The following is a 24,497-nucleotide window of genomic DNA, read 5'->3' as shown; positions in this document are numbered from 1 at the left end:
ATCGATTACAAACCCTGTCGATTCATATGCATCGATCTTGAAACATGATTTTTGAATCATGAATCACCGATCTTGGACAGTAATCGATTCAAAATGCTAAGAATCGAATGAATCGCGATTTCTATAGCGATTCAATGCTTTCAAAATGTATACACATTAAATTACTACACGCACGAATTAATGGAGACCTTGAAGAGTGTTCGTGAATCGTGGCTCTAATCTGTCCTTCACGTGCTCCACTGTTTACCGCCTGAGACTGTCACAGGATTGCGCTCGCGCTCCGTTCGTCTCTGACGCAGCTGATGTGTGATCTATAGGACTCGTGTCCAGTAATGCTAACGTGAAGTAGTTTTACTTTTCTGTAGTTTGTCAATGGCTCTCTGCATCTTACCGACGGAGTTACCGGAGCCGTCGACAGCTGTATTTAATGCATGGAAGGAGCAGAAATGTAAGTGTCTAAATCATACGCACAGTTCCATTGAATGATAAATGTTTTTAAACAATGCGGACGAACCGAATATACGAAGGAAACTTTTAAAATTAACCACAGCATTAACAACGACCTTAAAATAAGAGCGCGAGATTTATCTGATAATCAGATGCATGAAAGTAGCGTTTGTTTCATTAGCAAACAGACATCTGGCACGTTTTCTCTCAGAATCATTCGATGATGGAGAGGAAAAGTTAAATAGAGATGAAGACGTTTTCACATGAAAGAGAAGCGATCTCGCTCTCATAGACTGAATAAAAGCAGAATGAACTGATGAAACTAAAAAAACCCACAAACAATTTATGAATGATGCAGTGCTAATTGACATTTATGACAGTACAGAAACTATAAAGTATATTTTCTACGTTATTCTGTGCAGAAAATTTAAATAATTGCTAATTAAATGTAGCCTACTATATAAAACAATCATAAAATTGCCATTAGGAAAAAAATATCGATTACAAATGATTGATTATTGTCCAGCAGTGTATTTGATTTATTACAGCTAATTAAAAGTAATTAAAAAAGAAGTTAATTCCTTGTAAAAAAAATAAAATAATAATAATAATAATTATTATTATTATATAGGCTACATACATAAAATGATTGTATTTGACATTTCTGTCACTTCTGATATTATGGCTACGCCCCTGGTGTGACAAAATGTTAGCTTATACATAATACTCTTTAAGCTCTTTTTTAAAAACTTGGCTTACATACATTTTTACGTATGCCATGTCGCATCATTAAACTAGCATTTAACAATGGACAAAAGTTTTTTTTTTTTTTTTTTATAACCTATGGTTCTCTAAACATAAATGCTACTGTAATTTGCCCCCTGACTAAGCATTTAAAGAATTTAGTAGAAGCATTTAAATAATCCCGTGAATGCACTTAAAGAATGCAGAATCGAATCGTTATAATCGAATCGAATCGAATTTAATTGTGAATCGAATCGAATTGAATCGTTCTAAATTTGCAAAAATCGTTCTTGAATCGAATCGAAAACCTATGAATCGTAATCGAATCGAATCGCTGCCTTGCCAAAGATTCACAGCCCTAGCTGGTATGGATTAGTAAAATGGCGGCTCGAACACTTCCGGTGGCTTCACTGTCTGCGGGCAACTCTCCATAACTCTAACATCAGAACAGAAGTAAACATACCTGACTCGTCTGCAGCTTGGCCATCTACAACCCGTCACACGATAATAAAAACATATCTCGGGGTATTATCTTTCGTAGGTAAGACTCAACAGTTCTTTCTCTAAGCTTTTTGGTCATTTTTAACATTATGTTGACAGCTTAATTAACCACCAGTGTCAGACTATTAATAGCTAGCGATATCGGTAACGTAGTTAGCTGTGAAAGCTGAGACTTTATAAGAATTCAAAGTTGAAATGAATTCTTATTAACGTTTATATCATAAACTAAATGGTGTTATGAGCACAATATGTCTAGATTAGTAATGGAGCTAAAGCATCTCTCTTTAATTTCACTACCGTTACTTATTTAAGATTAAGTGGTAATACTTTAGAATAATGGTCCATTAGTTAATGTTAGTTAATTCATTAATTAACATGAACAAAAAATTAACAATACATTTATTACTGTATTTATTCATCTTTGTTAATGTTAGCTAATGAAAATACATATATTCATTGTTAGTTCATGCTAATTCACAGTGCATTAACTAATGTTAACAAGCACAACTTTTGATTTGAATAATGCATTAGTAAATGTTGAAAATTAATATCAACTAAGATTAATAAATGCTGTAGAAGGATTGTTCTTGCTTAGATCATGTTAACTAAAGTAGATAACTAACATTAACATAAGGACTATTATTCTAAAGTGTTACCGATTAAGTTTATCATCACTTGATTATAAGGATTTCATAGCTTTTCATAAAACTGTAACCTGATTCTATGTATTTTTTTTCTTCCCTTTTAGCCAGTTGCAAACAAGAGAAGGAATGCCTTGAGGAAAGCTGAGGAAAGCTGTTCTCTGCATTTCCAAGAGACAAGACTATACCTCCACAGACTAATGTTGTGTTTGTACTAAACCCAGAGCAGCCCTGAATGAATCGACAGAATGACTCAGCTCATATTCTAACCTCTCTCTCTCTCTCTCTCTCTCTCTCTCTCTCTCTCTCTCTCTCTGTAAAGGTAATTTTTATAACAATATAATTTAATATAATTACCTTAGTAAATGTTTCTGTAGTTTTTGTAAAATATTTGGAGGTGGATGCGCACACTGGTGGTGTTTGAGGAGATTCATCCTTCTATGTAAAGTGCGTTTAGTACCCAGAAAAGCGCTATATAAATGTAACGAATTATTAGTTATTAATAATTAAATATAACCAGTTTCCTCCTATAGTTTACCTATAGACTGCATTTAAAGTGATTCACACAGGCTGTTTAATGCTGATCATGTACTGCATGTGTCTTTACACAAAAGATGAAAATAGCCTAGAAATGAAAACACAGGAACTCATAGTGAGTCCAGCTTCGATATCATGATGAAATTATTGTGATGTTGTTATAATGATTATTAATTTTGGTTAGTATAAAGTTTTTTGAGGGGAGCATCTCATATTCTGGTCTGTGATAAACATAACTATACTTTGAGATTTTGTTGTGCAAGGTAAACCTCACACACTCACACCCAAACATTCATATGTATTAACAAAAATAAACCACTGTTTCAAAATGTGTGTTTTCTGCATGATTGTGTGTAATGTGCATTATAGAACAAAATGTCAAGCATCGTCAAGTTTGTTTTTTACATTATTTGACTCATTGAATAAAATAGAAAATATTGAGGGAAGCGGTAAAATGTGTTTCTTGAGCTGAGATTGATTCATAGGATTTTTTATTTTATATATATATATATATATATATGTATGTATGAGTGTGTGTGTGTGCATGTTTATATTATACTTAATGAGCTCATTAATTAAACACAATTTGGAATTCATGTCCAAAATTTTTTGTGTTGTGTCATTAGTTGTGTCTTAATTTGTTTAATAATTATTACACAAATATCATTTTAAAATTACATTTTACAATTATTTATTTTATTAATTTACCATTAATTTATTCTTCATTTTGTCTATTCTGTATTATTCCACCCTTGATATTACATATTCTTCTTGCTATTATTAATCTATTGTTGTTCAGTTATTTATTATGGTATTATTCATATAATACATATCATTTTATGCTATTATAAATCTATTATATCACGTATGTTATTGTACCGTTGTACTCACTTTTCATATTATTCACTTTACTTCAAGTTGTACTACATATACTTTTTAATATAACATCACTTTTACTATATTTTTACTGTGCACTGTATCAGTGCATAATATTACAATTTTCACTGGATCCATAAAGCCTCATCAGTTACATGTGTTGTGGAGTTTATCTGTAGGCTATAGTGCTATCAAAATGAAAAGCAGACTACTAATGTGCCACTTTTTCATTTGTATTTACATGTTTTATTCAATTTTCTCAATTATGGTAAATTATTAGTGTTTAAAGATGTATTATTTAGATTTTATCCCAGTATTTCAAAGGGAATGAGCTGTGTTCTGACCTGAGACACAATGAAAAAAAAAGAAAGAAAAATGTTGGGATTGAACACAGAGAAATCAATAAAACAGCTACATTTAATTTCATGTACTTTCAAATTACATTACATGCATATGTCACAGTTATACTAAATTAACATTAGAACTGTAAACCGAAAAAATCAACGAAATCAACAAGTGAGACAAATGTGAGCATTCACAATTCCTTACGAAAATTAATAATTTTCCAAACCTAACTAAATAACTGGAGGCAAAGTTTTTTTTTAACTGCGCGTAGATCACAAACCTCTGAAAGCGGTTGATAAATGTGAACGTTATCTCGTTGCCGCGATACGTCAACGCCTCCGCCATGTTAGTAAGGGCAAGACTGCCTTAAAAACAAATGAAAGTAAACGGGGGAGCTGCGTTTTTTTTCTGAAAAAAACAACAACAACACGATAACGTTCACATTTATCAACCGATTTCGGAGGTTTGTGATCTTACGTGCAGTTAAAAAAAACGGCAGTTGCTTCCAATTATTTAGTTAGGTTTGGAAAATTATTAATTTTCGTAAGGAATTGTGAAAGCTCACATTTGTCTCACTTGTTGATTTCGTTGATTTTTTCGGTTTACAATTCTAATGTTAATTTAGTATAACTAAATTAAGTAGTGACATATGCATGTAATGTAATTTGAATGTACATTAAATGAAATGTAGTTGTTTTATTGATTTCTCTGTGTTCAATCCCAACATTTTTCTTTCTTTTTTTCTCTCTTTCTTGTGTCTCAGGTAAGAACACAGCTCATTCCCTTGAATATAAAATCGTATAAAATCTAAATAATACACCTTTAAACACTAATAATTTACTATCGTTGAGAAAATTTAATAAAACAAGTAAATACAAATCAAAAAGTGACACACTTGTAGTCTGCTTTTCATTTTGATAGCACTCTATAGCCTACAGATGAACTCCACAACAAATAATAACACATGTAACTGATGAGGCTTTATGGATCCAGTGAAAATTAAAATATGCACTGATACAGTGCACAGTAGAAATATAGTAAAAGTGATATGTTGTATTAAAAAATATATGCAGTACAACTTAAAGTAAAGTGAATAATATAAAAAGCGAGTACAACGGTACAATAACATATGTGACATAATAGATTTATAATAGCATAAAATTATATGTATAATATGAATAATACCATAATAAATAACTGAACAATAATAGGTTAATAATAGCAAGAAGAATATGTAATATCAAGGGTGGAATAATACAGAATAGACAAAAATTAAGAATAAATTAATAGTAAATTAGTAAAATAAAACAATTTGAAAGGTAATTTTAAAATACTATTTATGTAATAATTATTAATCAAATTAAGACACAACTAATGACACAACACAAAAAAAATTGTGGACGAGTTCCAAATTGTGTTTAATTAATGAGCTCCTTAAATATAATATATACATGTACACACACACACACACACACACACACTCATACATACATATATATAAAATAAAAAAATCCTCTGAATCAATCTCAGCTCAAGAAACACATTTTATTTCAGTTTTCAGTTCTGTCTTTCTCCGGGAATATAATTGTTTAGTTGTGAAGACAAAACCTGACTAATAAAGATTAATTCTCCAACGCTTCCCTCAAGATTTTCTATTTTATTCAATTAATGAGTCAAATAATGTAAAAACTTGAAGATGCTTGACATTTTGTTCTATAATGCACATTACACACACTCATGCAGAAAACACACACGTTTTGAAACAGTGGTTTATTTTTCCATGTATGTTAACACATGAATGTTTGGGTGTGAGTGTGTGAGGTTTACCTTGCACAACAATATCTCAAAGTATAGTTATGTTTATCACAGACCAGAATATAAGATGCTCCCCTCAAAAACTTAATATAAATCAAAATTAATAATCATTATAACAACATCACAATGATTTCATCATGATATTGCAGCTGGACTCACTATGAGTTCCTGTGTTTTTCATTTCTAGGCTATTTACATCATGTAGTATTTGTGTAAAGACACACGCAGTACATTATCAGCATTAAAGCTTTTTAAATGCAGTCTATAGTAAAGAAATAGTATATATAGTAAAGAAAGAAAAAGGAATACATAGAATCAGTTCACAGTTTTATGAAAAGCTATGAAATCCTTATAATCAAGTGATGATAAACTTAATCGGTAACACTTTTGAATAACGGTCCTTTAGTTAATGTTAGTTAACTACTTTAGTTAACATGGAAGAACAATCCTTCTACAGCATTTATTAATCTTAGTTGATTTTCATTTCAACATTTACTAATGCATTATTCAAATCAAAATTTGTGCTTAAGTTAGTTAATGCACTGTGAATTAGCATGAACTAACAATGAATATATGTATTTTCATTAACTAACATTAACAAAGATGAATAAATACAGTAATAAATGTATTGTTCATTGTTTATTCATGTTACTTAATGAATTAACTAACATTAACTAAAGGACCATTATTCTAAAGTGTTACCACTTAATCTTTGTAAATAAGTAACGGTAGTGAAATTAAAGAGAGAAGCTTAAAATTTCCACTTAAATAATATAAGGGCATCATGTCATAATTATATAGTAATATATATTGCTTTGAAAATTCAAGTCATTTCACGTTCATCTGGTCACAAACATTAGGAAATGAAGGCATACAACTGGAAAAAAGGAGAACATGGAATACAAACTGATTGAGCACCTTAAAAATGAAATCATCTCTTAAGCATGGTGTGACACAGCAAATCTCACATAGTCTCTGACTACAGGAAGAACACTGTGCAGAACTTCATAATTATGGTTTAAAAAGAGGTTTGTCCAAGTTGTCTTATGGAGGGGCTAACATCCAGTTTAGGTGGCAATGAGCAAGTTTTACTACATATGAGAGCACTTAACCTGCAATTTATCCATTCTGTGTGCTAACATATTTACTCTCACATTTACATTTGAATTACTTGTACAGTTTCCCTGTCATCACAGTTCCTCAAAATAAACGTTTCAACATTCCAACAGTCTTTTTCTACTTCTGAGTTGCATGACTTCGGTTTTGTTTATGGGCCTCGATGATCTCTGAAACGACGGAGGGGTCATCCAGCGTGGAGACGTCCCCCAGGTTGCTCGTGTCCTGCATGGCGACCTTACGCAAGATTCTCCTCATGATTTTCCCAGAGCGTGTTTTAGGAAGACACTTTACAACCTTAAAAGAGAGAAGAGATGCTTTCACAGCCGACAAAATAAATCTCCAAACCATCTGTGCAACAGATCTGCACTGACTACACACCTGTGATCAGTCATAATCATTCATGCAAATCATCACAACACATGCATATTAAGAAACGCTGCAAATCATCACAACACATGCATTATAACGAAACGCGCTGCAAATCCTTCACAACACATGCATTTAGCGAAACATGCTGCAAATCATCACAACACCTGCACATTAAGAAACAATTAATGAACCATAGCAAATTTATTTTCATTAACCTTAAAATTATATTTAGCTGAGGATATTAAAGTTAGCCATCTTAAGTAATGTTTTACATTTAATCGTGTAATTATTCAGCTTATTTAGGCTAATAATATCCAAAAAATAAAGGAATCATGCAATCAGGGTGTTTAAATTTTTTTTTTTTTAAAACCTCACCTTTCAGTTCACCAACAACTCCCCTGACCAGTAGCCACTGCACGATAAGCAAATCCCAGCCGGGTCCGACACTTTTTGAGGTTTCCTCGAAACATTTCCATTGTGGTCAGGGCCATTTGTAGCAGGATTTGCAGAGTTTCTTAATATGCATGTGTTGGGATGATTTGCAGGGTTTCGTTATATGCATGTGTTGGGATGATTTGCACCGCGTTTCGTTATATGCATGTATTGTGAAGGATTTGCAGCACGTTTCGTTAAATGCATGTGTTGTGATGATTTGCAACACTTGTGTTGTCAAATTGATGAAGATGTTTTTTTTTTTATTTGCTGGTGTTTTTTCAATTTGCATGTGTTTTCTTAAATTGCAGCGCATTGAGCTATCTCGGCCACCGTAAGAATAATATAAATCAAGGGTTAACACTGTACAACAAGGTTCAATAAAAAAAAGTCACTGATTTTACCAGGAAATGTTCAGGGACCGCATATTTAGCTATTTTGGTAGCCACTAGGTGTCTCAATTCTTCCACAACAGCCTGCTGGTTCTCAGAAGCAGATTCTTTTAAAACTACAAATGCAAATGGAACTGGTGAAAGAGAAAGATAGGAAAAGAAAGTGAGAGACATGTCAACATTTGGCAAAGTAAGATCGGATTCACCTTGATCACTGATTATGTGATGGTCAATTATATCTATTATTTTATGTTGTTTTCGCAATGACCAAGGGTGTTGTAAAGCACACAATGGAAGTGGTCAAAAGGTCTCTGGTTGCTGGGGGTGTTCCAGATGGCGCATGAATGAAAAAGGTGAGAGGAAGAACAAATCGAGGGCTCGCAGGGGGCCTCACCTTCTCCTTTGATCTCATGGGGAATTCCGATAACTGCGGTCTCAGGAACATCTGGATGTCCATCCTAGTAACAGAGAAACACACATTGTCAACCAAAAAGTTTGCTTCTACACTACTATTCCAAAGTTTGTGGTCAGTAATATTTTTTTATTTAATGTTTTTGAAAAAAGTATCTCATTTTCACCAAGGTTGCATTTGTTAGATCAAAAAGTCAGTAAAACAATAATAGTTATTTTAAACTGTAAAAACTTTTCAAAATATTACTATTATTCTATAGTTTTAACAGTTATTCCTGTGATACGATCCTGGATTTTCAGCAGCTGTTACTCCAGTCTTCATTGTAACATTTCCTATTATTATTAAATGTTAAAAATAAGTGCTGCTTAATATTTTTGTTCACATTTTTCAGGTTTCTTTCATAAATAGAAAGTTCAAAAGAACAGCATTTATTTAGAATGGAAATCTTTTTCAACATTATAAATGTATTTAGTCATTTTTGAATTAATATAGTTCTAAAAATCGTTCTCAGTATTAAAGAATAGCAGAGTACACACCACAACTATAACGATAAAGGCATAGAGAAACAATATAGTTGGAATCACATTCAGAATGATTTTTTCCATCTGATGAATGATAAAAACATTGACAGCCAATCAAAATCAATCCTGCTATAATGAGCTTGATAATTTAAAGCGCGAGCGCTTGGAATGAAACTATTATCGAACCTTTACGGACCCCAAACTTTTAGAGTAACAGCAGTGTATTTGCATAGCTCTGTAAATACAGATTCTCTATAGAACACTTTTGTATCAGGTCTAATTTGCCCAATTATTGCAGTGTGGGGATATTCAAATGATTTGAAAGAAGGCATTTGGGTCAAGAATGCTAAATTATGCTTATGATAAAGGATCTTGGGGTCTCACCAGTGCATCTTCTATCTCAGCAGTGCCCAGCCGATGCCCACTGATATTAATGACGTCATCCATCCGCCCTGTGATCTGGTAGTAACCGTCTTCAGTGCGGTACGCCCCATCACCCGAAAAATACTGGCCTATGACAGTTTACACCATTATACTAGCTTATACCTCTGATCATCCATAAATTTTCATGTTAACTTTATTTGAAATTTTTTATGGCGTGAAAATTAAAATGGAGTTAGTACAATCTACAACAACAGAAGGCACATTTGAAAAATCCAAACAGATTATTTTGACATTTTCCCAGATAGGGCTTGCTAACATTCCTCTCATGCCCTCGCTTTGAAGTCAAAGTCAAAAAGAACAGTTAAATAATTCAGCAAGTATTCCAACTTTTCTGTTTCATAAGTTTCCTAGCAAGAAGGAGCTTAGAGAGCATCTGGGGTCTTGCTCACCTTGGTACGGTTTAAAATATGCATCCACGAATCTCTGGTGGTCTCCAAATATGGTTCTGGCCATTCCAGGCCAAGGCTGGCTGATGCACAGAGCTCCACTGACATCATTTCCAATTAATATCTGTCCCTGTTGATAAAGCAAAATTGATTATTCTACATTACTAAAAACACGTGCACGGAGAGGTCATGTCCCTCCTTGGATGATCTTAATGGGAGGGGGTAAAAATCTCTCTGAATAGCCCGGGAGCGTAACAAAAGAGCGCCTCAGAGGAGATTACATGCACTTCAGCATGCATTATTTCACTTTTTTTTTCTGCTGCAGTAGAGAATTTGAGGGTTCAAAGTTCATCACTGTCTGTAACACAAAGTTTTCTTTAATCAAGCTGGACGCATGGATCCAGGCAGAACCAGGCAGAGCAAAAGACAAATATAACCCTCTTTAGGTCTGATAGTCTGCTAGCAACTGTCTTGTACAGTTGTTAACTACACTGGAAAAACCAGGAAGTAAAGAGCTAATTAGAACTAATTTGTTGTAATTGACTTTATATTTCACAATGTGACCGTTTCACAACTGTAACTTTATATATCACACTGGGACGTCATATACAACAACTGTGACTTTATTTGTTATAACTGACAAGTCTAACAGTGTGAGTTTTATTATGCCTCTGTATCTCTCAACAGTCACTTTTTTGTGATTGTGACTTTTTAATTTGACAGATTATTACTATATTTCACAATTGTGACCATTTCTTGCAAACGGGGCTTTATATCTCACAAATGTCTTTTTATTTCAGTTGTAACCATTTTTTCAGTTTATGACTATACTGTGCTTTATTTTCTATAAGTGCAGCTTTATATCTCACATTTATGACTTTTTATTTCACAACTATAATTTTTTTTTTTTAGACAACTATCTATATCTCATGGTTGCAATCTTATTTCTAACAATTCTGACTTTTAATTTGCAATTGTAATTTTCAGAATATGACTATATCTTTACAATTGCAAATTTCTCACAATTATGAATTATTATTTTACAATATAACTATATTTTAGATTATCAAATCTCTACTGAAACATAATTCCTCACAATTATGACTTTTATCTCTCAGAATTTTAACTTTATATTTTAGAATCTTACTGCATCTTACAATTGGGGATTCACAGCACATCTCACAATCTGTCACGGATGAGACAGGAGACAGACAAGATGGTAAGTCTTATAGTTTTATTCACAGAATGCTCCGAACCAGACAGGGAATATGAGAGCGAACAGGATGATATGAACCAATGTTGACTTAACTTAAGAGTCTCTGATCACAGGAAGTGGGTGAGGGATCACAGAAGGAGGACTGAAGGCAGAGGAGGACTGGCCGATCTTTGAGAGATGACTGAGAGTCGCGGATTCTCAGGTGAGGGTAGAAATAGAGTCTGTATGTCATGAAATGACGAGATCAGACGGAGACTGAAGGTTGAGAGTGGGTATATAAAGCTGAGCAGTGATGAAGGATAGCAGATGACGGTGATGAGGATGAGGAGATGCAGGTGATGATAATTAATATTCAGGGGATAACGAGCGAGTGGGAGGAGGGGATGATGACGAGGATGGTGTTGATGGTGGAATCCTGACAGTAGGAATCCCCCCCCCCCCCCAAGGGGGCTCTTGACGCTTGAGAAGAGGGGCATTGATGGCAGCGAGGTCTACCACGACCCCTGGGGGCAGGACAGTCAGGATGGTCTGCATGAAACTGGGTGAGGAGAGCTGGGTCCAGGATGTCTTCGCGGGGTACCCATGAGCGTTCCTCGGGGCCATAATCCTCCCAGTCTACTAGATATTCCAGCCGGGGACCTCGTCGCCGTGAATCCATGATAGTGCGGACACGGTAGATAGGTTCTTCTTCTACTGGAACGAGAGGAGGAGGTACGTCACTGGGTCCTGGATCTGAGGGAGGAGAAGTGACAGGATCAGTGAAGGGTTTTACCAAGGAGACGTGAAATGAAGGTGAAAACTTGTAATGAGGTGGAAGGTTGAGCCTGTAAGTGACGTCATTCAGCTGCCTCTGCACGGTAAATGGTCCGATGTATCGGGGACTCAGCTTACAGCAGGGCAGGCGAAGGCGGATGTCTCGGGTTGAGAGCCACACCTTTTGACCAGGTTGATACTGGGGAGGGTCTGTCCGTCGACGATCGGTTTGGGTCTTGTGCCTTCGCACTGCCTGTTGGAGGTGTACGTGAGCTGAGCCCCATACCCTCTCGCGCTGATGGAACCAATAGTCAACAGCTGGAACCTCCGAGGGCTCACCAGACCAAGGGAACAGAGGAGGTTGAAAACCCAGGATACACTGGAATGGGGTGAGCCCGGTGGTGGACTGTCTGAGAGAATTCTGGGCGTATTCAGCCCAGGGGAGGTAGCGGCTCCAGCTGTCCTGGTACTGGTGGCAATATGATCTGAGGTATCGTCCTATCTCCTGGATCTTCCGCTCAGTCTGGCCGTTCGTCTGAGGGTGGTATCCTGAGGAGAGGTTAACCGTAACCCCAAGTAGTCGGAAGAAGGCTTGCCAAACTCGAGATATGAACTGCGGACCTCTATCTGATACTATATCTTCGGGAATTCCGACATTTCTGAAGACATGGTGGAACAAGGCTTCAGCGGTCTCGAAGGTGGTAGGAAGTCCAGGTAAGGGGATCAGCTTGCAAGCCTTCGAGAACCGATCCACTGCTACTAGGATACAGGTGAAGTTATTAGATTTCGGAAGGTCAGTCATGAAGTCTACTCCAAGATGAGACCACGGACGATGGGGTATAGGAAGTGGTACGAGTTTACCCTCCGGGAGTTTTCTGGGAGTATTAGTGATGGCGCAGACTGAGCAACCTTGAACGAACCGGGAAACATCTTGGTAGATGGCCACCAGTACCGTTGATTGAGGAGCGAGAGGATATGCCTGCTACCTGGATGTCCCGAGCCCGGAGCTGTATGAGCAGAGTCCAGAAGGGCGGTGCGGAATTGTTGAGGTACAAAGATGAGCCCCTCTGGACCTCCAGGCGGAGTGGGGTGGAGACGGTCTTCCTGGGATATCTGTTCGTCTAAGTTCCAGAGGATCGGACAGACGAACACGGCTGGAGGGAGAATGGGCTCAGGGAGGCGCTCCTCCGACGAGGAATGATGGAGACGAGAGAGAGCGTCTGCTTTACCATTCTTACTGCCAGGTCGGTAGGAAACAACGAAATCAAAACGAGTAAAGAAGAGAGCCCAGTGGGCCTGACGAGGATGGAGCCTCTTAGCTTCTTTGAGGTATTCCAGATTACGATGATCGGTAATGACTTGAAATTGGTGATTAGCTCCCTCCAGCCAATGCCTCTACTCTTCCAAGGCAAGCTTGATTGCAAGCAGTTCCCGATTCCCGATGTCATAGTTTTGCTCCGCCGGGGACAGCTTCTTGGAGAAGGCGGCACATGGATGGAGTCTGGAAGATTCACCCTGCCACTGGGAGAGGACCGCTCCCACTCCAGTAGAAGATGCGTCAACCTCGACAACAAATGGCAGATCTGGACTAGGATGGACGAGGATGGGAGCGGTTAAGAAGGCGTCCTTTAGTTGTTGGAAGGCTTGGATGGCTTCGGAGGAGAAGGATAGAGACTTGGGCTGGCCTTTCAAGGAAGAGGTCAGAGGAGCACTGATAATACTGTAGTTGTGGATTAATCTTCTGTAAAAGTTGGCAAATCCGAGGAATCTTTGAAGCTCTTTCACAGAAGTGGGTTGCAGCCAGTTCCGGATGGTGTCCACCTTCCTCTGGTCCATTTGCACTCCATGCTGACCAATGATATAGCCCAGGAACTGCACCGACGTGGTGTGAAACTCACACTTCTCCAATTTCAAGAACAACTGATGGGCTCTCAATTTCTTCAGGACCAGAGTGACATGGCGTCTGTGTTCAGGAAGTGACGATGAGTAGATGAGGATATCATCCAAGTAAACCACGACAAATCTATTGAAGTACTCTCGGAATACTTCGTTCATATAGCTTTGAAAGACTGCAGGGGCGTTGGATAAACCGAAAGGCATTACCCTGTACTCATAGTGGCCGGAGGACATGACAAAAGCAGTCTTCCACTCGTTACCCCAACAAATACGGATCAAGTTGTATACGCTGCACAGATCCAACTTGGAGAATATACGGGCCCCACGTAGTTGTTCCAGGGCTGCTGGGACCAGAGGAAGGGGATAGCGAAATTTGACTGTTTGGGAGTTGAGATGGCGGTAATCAATACATGGTCTCAAGCCTCCATCCATGTTAGCCACGAAGAAGAAGCTGGAAGTGGCAGGTGAAACCGATGGACGGATGAACTGTTGCTGAAGGGCTTCTTTCACATACTCCTCCATGGAGAGAGGGTAGACACGGCCTTTAGGTAGAGTGGCTCCAGGAAGCAGGTTGATGGCGCAGTCCCATGGCCGATGAGGTGGTAACTTGGTAGCCAACTGCTTACTGAACACATCCTGGAACGCCTACTTGATGCTGGACTTCTGGACTCTCAACTGAAGTCGAACAGACTGGAAGCTTGGGTTTTCGCACTGAAGACGAAGAAGAGGGAGGAAATAGGGCTCTCGGGTTCCTCTTGACTGGAGCTAGACAGGTATGAGTACAGTTTTCTCCCCAACGAAGGACCTCCCCGGATTTCCAGTCAATGGTGGGTTGATGTTGGACCAACCAGGGGAGTCCCAGGATGAGCTCAGCAGTAGACTCCTCCAGCACCAAGAATGAGATTTCCTCTGCATGTAAACAGCCAATGCGGAGCGTTAATGTGGGAGAAACATGACTGATTCGACCTCGCGGCTTTCCGTGAATGGTTTGGATTCTGAGTTCTTGATAACTGCGGTGATTGCGGACGTTCAGTTTTTGGAGGAGCTGGGTTGAAATGAAGCGGGTGTTTGCGGAAGTTGGTGTTGGCGTGCAGAGTGAAGGATTGCTTCGGGGATGGTGGGGGGGTTGTCCGGTAAAGATGATAGGATTGACTGGCGCACTGCTCGAACTAGTTCAGCAAACGGGTCTTGAGACGGATTACCCACAGGCTCCGTAGGATTCTGCATCTTCGGTCTGATCTTCTGTCACGGATGAGACAGGAGGCAGACAAGATGGTAACTCTAATAGTTTTATTCACAGAATGCTCCGAACCAGACAGGTAATATGAGAGCGAACAGGATGATATGAACCAATGTTGACTTAACTGAAGAGTCTCTGATCACAGGAAGTGGGTTAGGGATCACAGAAGGAGGACTGAAGGCAGAGGAGGACTGGCCGATCTTTGAGAGATGACTGATGAGTCGCGGATTCTCAGGTGAGGGTAGAAATAGAGTCTGTATGCCATGAAATGACGAGATCAGACGGAGACTGAAGGTTGAGAGTGGGTATATAAAGGTGAGCAGTGATGAAGGATAGCAGATGACGGTGATGAGGATGAGGAGATGCAGGTGATGATAATTAATATTCAGGGGATAACGAGCGAGTGGGAGGAGGGAGTGATGATGAGGATGGTGTTGATGGTGGAATCCTGACACAATCGCTACTTTATTTCTCGCAATTATCACTGTATCTCACAATGTCACTTCATATCTGACAGTTGTCTTTTTGTTTTTGACATTTTACATTTTTTTACTTTGAGGTGGATGTGCTTCTGTACTGATGTGTTGTTGAAGAATTTAATTCACCTTCTCCCCGAGTAGTGCCAGCTGTATGCCAAAAAAGGGTCTCATAGCCATTGCAGGCCGGATCTCTGCTCCTGGTTCAGCTGGGAGTGGGGCAATACACACCCCGCCAGTTTCTGAAGAGAGAGAGCCCAGTGAATCATCCATTTATTTCTAAATAACATCACACATGGGGTAAATCATCCCATCAGTGCTGCTAGACTAAGGACTAAGGGTACGATACTCGGACAAGAAGAGATGCAGCGATTGACAGTCTCGTGGGGTGTTCGTTTTACCAGTCTGCCACCATGTGTCCACCAGAGGGCACCGTCCATCCCCGACCACATTATGAAACCACTCCCATGCCTCTTGGTTAATGGGCTCTCCAACTGTCAACAGATCACACATTCACATGGTCATTTATATTGACAAATTCATCAACCAAAACACTGCACTTAAAAACTTGTCTCTAAGTTGATTTGATCGAGTGACTTGGCAATTCAAGGAAATCTTAGCTCTATCTTTTCAACTGACAGGCCCTAAAGGGACAAACAAAACCCAGATCGGCTGCGCAGTAGTCTAGTGTCCTTAATGTTTGGCACAAAGTCAGATTTTCCATTGTTGATCTCAAAGGCTTTGTGACTAGACTCATTAAAAATCATCCAGCGTAAGCAGGCTGAATTTGAACAGTGGCTGAACTCTCTCCCATAAAGAGCTGACTATACCATGGTGTTGGAAGTACAATTTTTGGGCCGTTTTCAGTGTCCACATGACATCTAATCAGCTGATTTGATGATCAAAAAATATTTCTTATTATTATCAATGTTAAAAACAGTAGTGATGCTGTATTTTTGTTGAAACCATAATACATTTTACAGGGTTATTTAATCAATACAAAGTTCATAGGACAAACAAATAGAATATTTGTGTAGAATTATAAATGTCTGTATCACTCTTGATCAATATAATGCATCCTTGCAAATACATGGTTTTCTTTTTAAAATATTACTGACCCCAAACCTTTCAATGGTAGTATACTATAACAAAAATATATTATATTATACCTCCAAAAACATTACAATATCTGTATTATTAATTTATTTGTATTTATTTATTTACTAAACCTCTGTAGGCTTACCAGATGCAAGTGTCTTTAGTGATGACCTGTCATATTTCTTCACCCAGTTTTCCTCATGCTTCAGAAGTAATCTGATGGCAGTAGGAGCTCCATAAAACTGATTTATTCTTAACCTCTGAACTGTCTCCCAGTAACGACCTAAAAACAGTCACAAAACACATTCTAACAGTCAAGACAAAGATAATGAAGAGAACCAGAGACAGCTCTTCAACAGAACACCGGTTATGGAACCAAAAAAAATAAAGCAATTTTAAACATGAACATCAACAGTAATTATGACTACAAACATTACAGAAAAACATTTCCTAATTAATACCAGTTTTAGAAAACCAGGTTTAAGTAGGTTTTATTAGGAGAACATCACAGAAAAGGTTTCAAGTAGAGGTCACACTTTAAAGAGTACACTGCTTTACAGCCACTCATGCGGGCTCATTTCCATTAAAATACACTCATAAAGGTAGATAAGACTTGCTATACAGTTAATGTGTCGCATCATTTTATCTGAGAACTGAACAAAAGAAGTTGATTCAGTTTGAAGGATTGGGAGGGACAGGAACACTATCTGGCATGATCTAGAGGGGTCATCACCTCTATCAGAATGGATGAGAAGAGGAACATGACCGACACTCCACTGAAGAGAGAATTAAACAGGATGTGATGCATTTGAAAACATTCATTGTAATCAACTTTACTTAATAATATAAATAACCTTTTATGTTTTCGGCAGATACGGTGCAATGCTTTGGCAATGTAAATGCAAATTATTCATCCTGCCGATAAACCACTACACTACAACTGAATCTGCAACTGAAAAAGAGATGTGCGCACATTATCTATACTGCATGGATCATTAATATTGGTCATTTCTCTTGATATCTCACCTGGATTAGGGTACACAGGTGTGCTCTCAAACAGAACAGATGTGGCTCCGTTACACAGGGGTCCGTACACCACGTAAGTGTGCCCCGTAATCCAACCGATGTCAGCAACACAGCCAAATACATCTCCAGGTGTGTAGTTAAACACATACTGCAACAACAGACAGGTAGACAGACAAACATAACGCTATACATCATATCCTATAATATACATATACTATACCAGTCAAAGAAAAAATCTATATATTAACACACACGCACATATACACTAATGCACATATAAATATACATTTAGTGTGACAGTATGCGTGTGATCAGAGAAGCTCAGAGACACACCTGATGTGTGAGGGAAGCATAGAGCAGGTAACCGGCCTGTGTGTGCACGATGCCCTTGGGTTTACCTGTACTACCTGAGGTAAACAGCATGAACAGCATCTCCTCGCTGTCCATGGGCTCTGGAGCACACACTGACGACTGGCCCGCCATCACCTGGAACAGACAGAAAAAGTACATAGCATTTTACTTATATTATCAGCACCATTTTTTTTCATGTTTTATTGTGTGTATTGCTGTATAAATGGTAAATACTAATATATATATATATATATATATATAAAACAATCATACTAATAAAAAACTTTGGAACTGAGAAACTGCTAAATTTAGTTGCATGACATTAATCATCACATACTGCATTCTTATAGAATGCTTTTTAACTATTATTTATGCTGTTTTTACGCTCATTTAGTTAAAATGCTAAATGTTAATCGTGTAAAGATAAGATAAAATAGGTAAAAATAAATCTATTTTGATATGGATGTTGCACAGGCTGGAAGAACAACTTTCCACAACTTCAAATTCAGCTGTGACCGCAGAGCATTGTCTCTGGTGTGAATTAATAATCACTCAAGTGCAATATAGATTCACCAATCACCTGGATGTCTAATATGAGTTTCTGTCCAGCAGTCAAGAGTTAACTTTCAGTCATGCCCTTCATTGTTATGGTCTTTTATTCTATCTGTTGTAGTTTAATAATAACGTCTGTTTAGTCTAAATGGATTTTCCACTTGTTTTGCCATTGTTAATGTTGGAGACTAATGTCTTTTCTGCAAATAATGAGATTAAACACGATATTTACCTTGCAAACAAAACATTAATCTTAAAACATAACTCTTCAGCCCATTTAAACAGCATGTGGAGTTTCCCGAGGCCCAGACCAGCTTTTCTGCACAGTAATCCTCTACGGTTTTTATTTTATTTCTTTTTTTCGTTTTTTTTTTTATCACACGTGATCTAGTATTTCCTTGAACTGTCCCTACAAATAGAATACTGTCAAACTGACCAACATGTGACCACTATGACCAATTCTAGACAAGGAGTGATGAACATCACGAGAGACAGTCAAACACAGGCACTTCTGGCAAGACAAAACAAGATGGACTGTGCCCAAATTACTCAAAAAATGAAGTAGAATTAGAACTACTGTATACTCCTAGTTTTGTGCCCTAATTAGGTACAATTTAGGGACACATTCCTTCTCCCCTTAACGAACCATTACAAAGCTTTGCAAAAACTCTGTTTCTGGTAGATGAGACCCTAAAAAGTGCAAAACTACCAGAAAGTGGCTTGCTGCACAGATACAATACACTTGAAAAGGTTTATGTATTTGATGCTTAGACAAATGTAATATTCTACTTATTCTAAAGCGTTTCTCCTTTGTTGCCGACCATCCCTACTGTTGAGTCCTGGCAGAGGTATATAAAGACCAAATAATAACAAAAACATATTCTAATTTGGCTTTTGATTCTGTACACTGCAGGAGGTCACTGCTGTATGATTTACCTCATCTAAAGAAATATCTAGTTTGCCCATCGGCACACTATTGTTAGTTCTCTTGGCCACAAACACATGCCGGATAGATGGACAGCTCTTCACTGCTTTATCCACCATGGGCTTCAGATCGAAGATACGGCCGCCCCTCACACCTTGGTTGCATGTGATGACAAACTTGCACTGGGCTGTGTATATGGAAGAGAAAAAAGATTAAAATTAAACAGACACTATCCAGTCCATGTACAATAGCTGATACAGCACATGAACGTACTTGTTACCACTGGGAGCTATGAAAACTTTCTCAACTGAACCACTGTCTTTGGATGTTATTTGTTCATAATTAGTGTCTGATTCTGCTCAGTGTCTGCTCTATTATATAAGATAAGGAATGGTCTCTCTAAGAACAAACTCCCTCTGAAACTTATCTCTGTCCAGACCATCATGTACACACACTTATCCCAAAATGCCCAGGGATTTTGTTTAGCTAACTAGCTTTCCCTAATTTAGTTTGACTCTTCAAATTCGAGCTCAGCTTTCCTGAAAAGTATACAGGAACTTTACAAGACTTTAATAACCAGTGGAGGACTTTAATCTTTGTAGTTATGTTTAATAGTCAGCAAAAAAATAGTCCTAAATTGTTCTAACTATTGCTGCATTGTATGTATATATTCGTATTTACTTTTTGATTTGTTTTGCTTTTTTTTATTATTATTATTATACTTGTTTGTTTGCTTTTTGTTCATGGAGCTAACATTCATAATTCTATTTTGTGTATGACTCGGAGAGTAAGGAACCTTTTGAATAATTAAATTTTTATCTCTGTTAATAGATTGAAAAAATTGCTGTTCTCTTTTTTCTGTATCTCTCTGATTGAATAGTATCAATAAAAATAAAAAAAGAGTTAAACTAAAAACATCATGGATATTTTTTGCAACGATTTGTAGTACAGCGCTATTAAAAACAACTTCACAGCTGCTGAGATAAACAGGTCACTGCTTTATAACAAGGCAACATTATTTTACTCACCATCCTGAATTCTGCCAGCCAGAGCCTCTGAGCTGAACCCTGCAAACACCACAGTGTGCACGGCACCGATACGAGCACAGGCCAACATGGCTGCTACTGCCATAGGAGACACCGGCATGTAGATGGCCACCCGCTCTCCCCTCTGGACACCATAACTCTTTAAAGTGTTGGCAAGGCGACAGGTCCTCTCCAGAAGCTCCCTGAGATTTGAATGTTTTACAGATATAAACATACAGCTGTGTAACAAGAAACTGCGGATGGGAAAGTAAATATGTGATAGTTTAATTTCAAGTGGTTCAAGTGCTGAATTGATGCACTTGCACGGAAACACCGAAGTCACATGGTCATAATGCACCAAACTGGCATTTATGGGGTTTAGTTTAATAGTGTATTTATACTACAAAAAAGTAGAGGCAAGCTTTTGTTGGCTTAATGAACATATTATTATGCCATATTGTGTCTGAAGAAACTGTTAATCAGGATCTTGGGTCATAGATGAGAAACAGAAATGTGTCTAAACTGTGAGACCATGGACAAAACATTTTCACTTTCATACTAATGCACATCAATGTCTTTTAACTTTCTGTTCACCAGTTAAAGCAGGAAAGTGACATGTACATGTGCACTGCTAAAGGTGTCATCTTTACACACATGATTGTTTGTGCAATCGGACTGCTTCTTCACAAAATCTTCACATTTCCGCCATAAAAGATGAGAAATAGTTCATTTTCGAGGTTCGGTGTGCAGGCTAGATGAGAGAAAACAGCCTGCTGGCTGTTGTGTTATGGTAACATTGAGGACAGTAGATCCTGTAATTATTTAGTTATTTTGTTAACAGCAGTGATCTGAACCACAGCCAGGAATATTCAATCTTTATTTCAAGCACTAAAGAGTGGGGGGCGCACATTCCATCACAGGACCCTCAAAACCTGCCTTTGTTCTCCATAAGAAAGCGCATGTGAAAGAACTCCCCCAAAACTCTTCAGTAGTGTGCTGTTCAGTAGTTTACATGTTATCCGTGTCAATCCCAGCAAGGCCAGGATTTGTAATCTATTACAATATTATGGAGAACGGTATGAAAACTGATATTCAATTTGAGATTACATTTCGCAGTGTTATTAAATTATTAATGTTTTTAAAGATTAACTTGAGGTGAGCATTAGATGACTGCAAAGGTAATCTAAATGAAAACCTACAATCCTAGTCTTAGTCAGAATTCATAAGGAAAATAATGCTATTAGATCTCAATCCAGCTGGAACAATAACTTGCATTGTTGATACTGTTTATAGAAACTATTAAAAACATTTTAATTAACTTAAAAATAAATAAATTTATATATTAGTTGAAGAAAATAGACAAATGAAAAAATTACTGACAGAAAGCAGACATACTAAAATCACTAAAACTTACATGTTATATTTAAGATAAACAGAAAATACTGAAAAACGTAAACTAATCAAAAGGAAAAGTGCATAAAAATTAAGCTAATTATACAATATAGATAATGTAATATGAATACATACAACTAAATAAATCATATAATATTAAATAAATAATAGTAAAATGTAAATGCTACATTTATGTAATCACTACCAGTCTACTATTGGAATAAATTATTTAGTGGCAAATCTAAAATAACAGCATCATGAAAGTAGTTAATAGTTATTTTAAAGAGACACACTGCTTGCTATGACCCCTGTGTGTTGAAAATGTAAGTCTGGGGGTGGATGAGGTTGGGGGTGTGATAAAGAGCCACATGTGAATTTCTCAGGACCTACAAATGTACCTGTATGTGATCCTTTCTTCTGTGCCAGGTTCATCTTTCTCCCAAATCAAGGCTACTCTGTCTGGATCCTTTGCCACGTGTACATCCAAACAGTTCACTGTCGATCAATGCAATATAAAATTACTACTATGCCCACTGTAGACAAGATAGAAAGTTGCTATCTGTGGATTTATAAAGCAGCGTGAGAAAATTTATCTCAGCTAAAATAAAACATTTTTGTTCTGATAGATAAAAATATTTGATCTAGCATATCGGCAAGTGGAGGTTTATCAGCGATCAACACGACAAACTATTAAAGAAGAAAGGTGCCACTCACCAGAGACGTTCAGCTGCCCTCCAAGAAACCAGTTAATTTTCCCGCTGGTGAGATCGCAGTCCGTCACTTGATCGAAAGGTTTGGTCCATGCCAGCCTTTCCCTGGCGATGGATCCCCAGAAAGTTTCTGGATCTTTGACTGACAGTTCATATAAATCTGAGTAGGTCTTTCCAGCGAGATGCGAGCTGAGGTCCGGTTGAGCCGCGCTGATGCTGGACAGAGACCTGGCGTGACACCGTGAGATCAACACAACACGTTTACTTTTGCGCACACATTCCTTCCTAAATATTACATTTCCCCTGGCCAAAGCATTCAGCAAACTTATGCACATACGTCCAGACATTATTCCACCCAGTCTGTGCTGGAGTGAAGTTTGCTCAAGTTTCCACAGCAGGTGGCCCGTGACTGTTTCTCAGAGAGGGAGGAGGAGGACACTTGTTGACAAAGAGCCCGCGTGAAGAAGTGCAGATGGCGTGACTGCAGTTTCAAACCGCCTCCTAAATCATCTTCGTTATAACCCAACCATGTCATGAACTGAACCACAAGCGCTGCTTTGGTTTTCACCTCCGATTCCAACTCTGCAATTTCCTTTATTGATCGGGATGGATGTTACGTAAAATTGGATTGTACAGTCATGGTGCACTTACACAACTATCAGAAAACTTTGGTTTCTAAAATTGGATCATAAGTGCGACACGTTGGGTCTCTCGATGTTGTTCTCAATCTCAACTACCCCAAACTCTTTCTGCCCCAGTGTTGCCAGATTGGAAATGTCCAAGTATCGTACCAGAAGTTCAAAATTATCGTATTTGGAAGAAAATTATCGTACACGAGTCAAAATAGTTATTTATCTATTCTAAACCAAGAACATTTTGACACGACCTGCAACCCAGCTAACACAAATACGTAACTGCTACGTAACTGCAACGTAATCTTGTGACCAAACTTTCGTCGTGGCGACGTAATTAGTTACGTCGTGGCAACCGGAAAAGTGAAATCCCCAGATACGTCGCCACAACGTAACTTTGTGACGTTGCCAGTAAGTAACTGCGACGTCGTGGCAACGTCGCGGATCGGTGGTCGTGTGCTGGTAATCAGTTGGTCATTTTTTATAATTATTCTATGGGCGGACATGCAGTACTTGAACCTAATTTATGTCCTCATATGCCCAAACTAATTTAAAGGCTGTTTCAGCAGCTGTGAATGATGAATACATACTCGAAATGAATTCAGTTAATTTATTAACAAGCAAATATGAACAGTAATACACCCAGATTATTAATAAAAACATAGGATATACAGCGAAATATGATTGAAAGCATTCAGCCCATACAGAAGCACATAGATTGAGATATATTAATAATAAATACATTTCCATATATTTAAATATCTATACCCTTCTGTAAGCATCCAGGGTCAAAACATTATGCACCAACACGCAAGTCTTAGTAGGCACTCAGTACATTGCATTTAAATATTAGCATTAACAATGCACACATTCATCAACTAATCACAAGCTCCCACAAATAATAGGTCAGCTAATCACACCCTTAACCAAACCACTACAAATAATTCATTGAAAATAATATGCAATAGCTTATGAACAGATGAATTATAGCAAATCAAGTTTAATGAATCTCACACCTATCATACAGCATTATGGCCAGTTCACACTGCCACAAAAAAATATATCTAAAAAAATATATATATGTATATATGTTTAAGCAATTAACATTAAATTCTAAAATCTTAAGTAATTCTTACTTTCTCTATTCTTGCAATATTCAAGTGTTCATGTCCCTGAGTAATATCTGCATCTGGCGAAGTCTGAAGAGAACACAATATGCTAGTA

The 24,497-nt window shown here is 37.7% G+C and overlaps 1 protein-coding gene across 1 annotated transcript; it reads right to left on the bottom strand.

Moving 5' to 3' along the window:
- Nucleotides 1–6,553: 6,553 nt before the first annotated feature.
- LOC132111559 (acetyl-coenzyme A synthetase 2-like, mitochondrial) lies at nt 6,554–23,101 on the bottom strand. Its single transcript, XM_059518961.1, has 14 exons — nt 22,646–23,101; nt 22,330–22,426; nt 20,543–20,742; nt 19,526–19,701; nt 18,020–18,172; nt 17,687–17,834; nt 16,806–16,943; nt 15,964–16,056; nt 15,692–15,804; nt 9,985–10,111; nt 9,536–9,663; nt 8,613–8,676; nt 8,231–8,352; nt 6,554–7,319 (listed from the first exon to the last, which is right to left on the bottom strand). The coding sequence occupies exons 1-14, from the start codon at nt 22,986–22,988 to the stop codon at nt 7,143–7,145; spliced, it is 2,079 nt and encodes a 692-aa protein (XP_059374944.1). The 5' UTR covers nt 22,989–23,101; the 3' UTR covers nt 6,554–7,142.
- Nucleotides 23,102–24,497: the final 1,396 nt, after the last annotated feature.

Source organism: Carassius carassius, chromosome 31 (genome assembly GCF_963082965.1).
Source record: "Carassius carassius chromosome 31, fCarCar2.1, whole genome shotgun sequence".
NCBI classification, from domain to species: domain Eukaryota; kingdom Metazoa; phylum Chordata; class Actinopteri; order Cypriniformes; family Cyprinidae; genus Carassius; species Carassius carassius.
The sequence above is the reverse complement of the archived record's forward strand: the minus strand, read 5'-3'. Positions and strand labels throughout refer to the sequence as shown.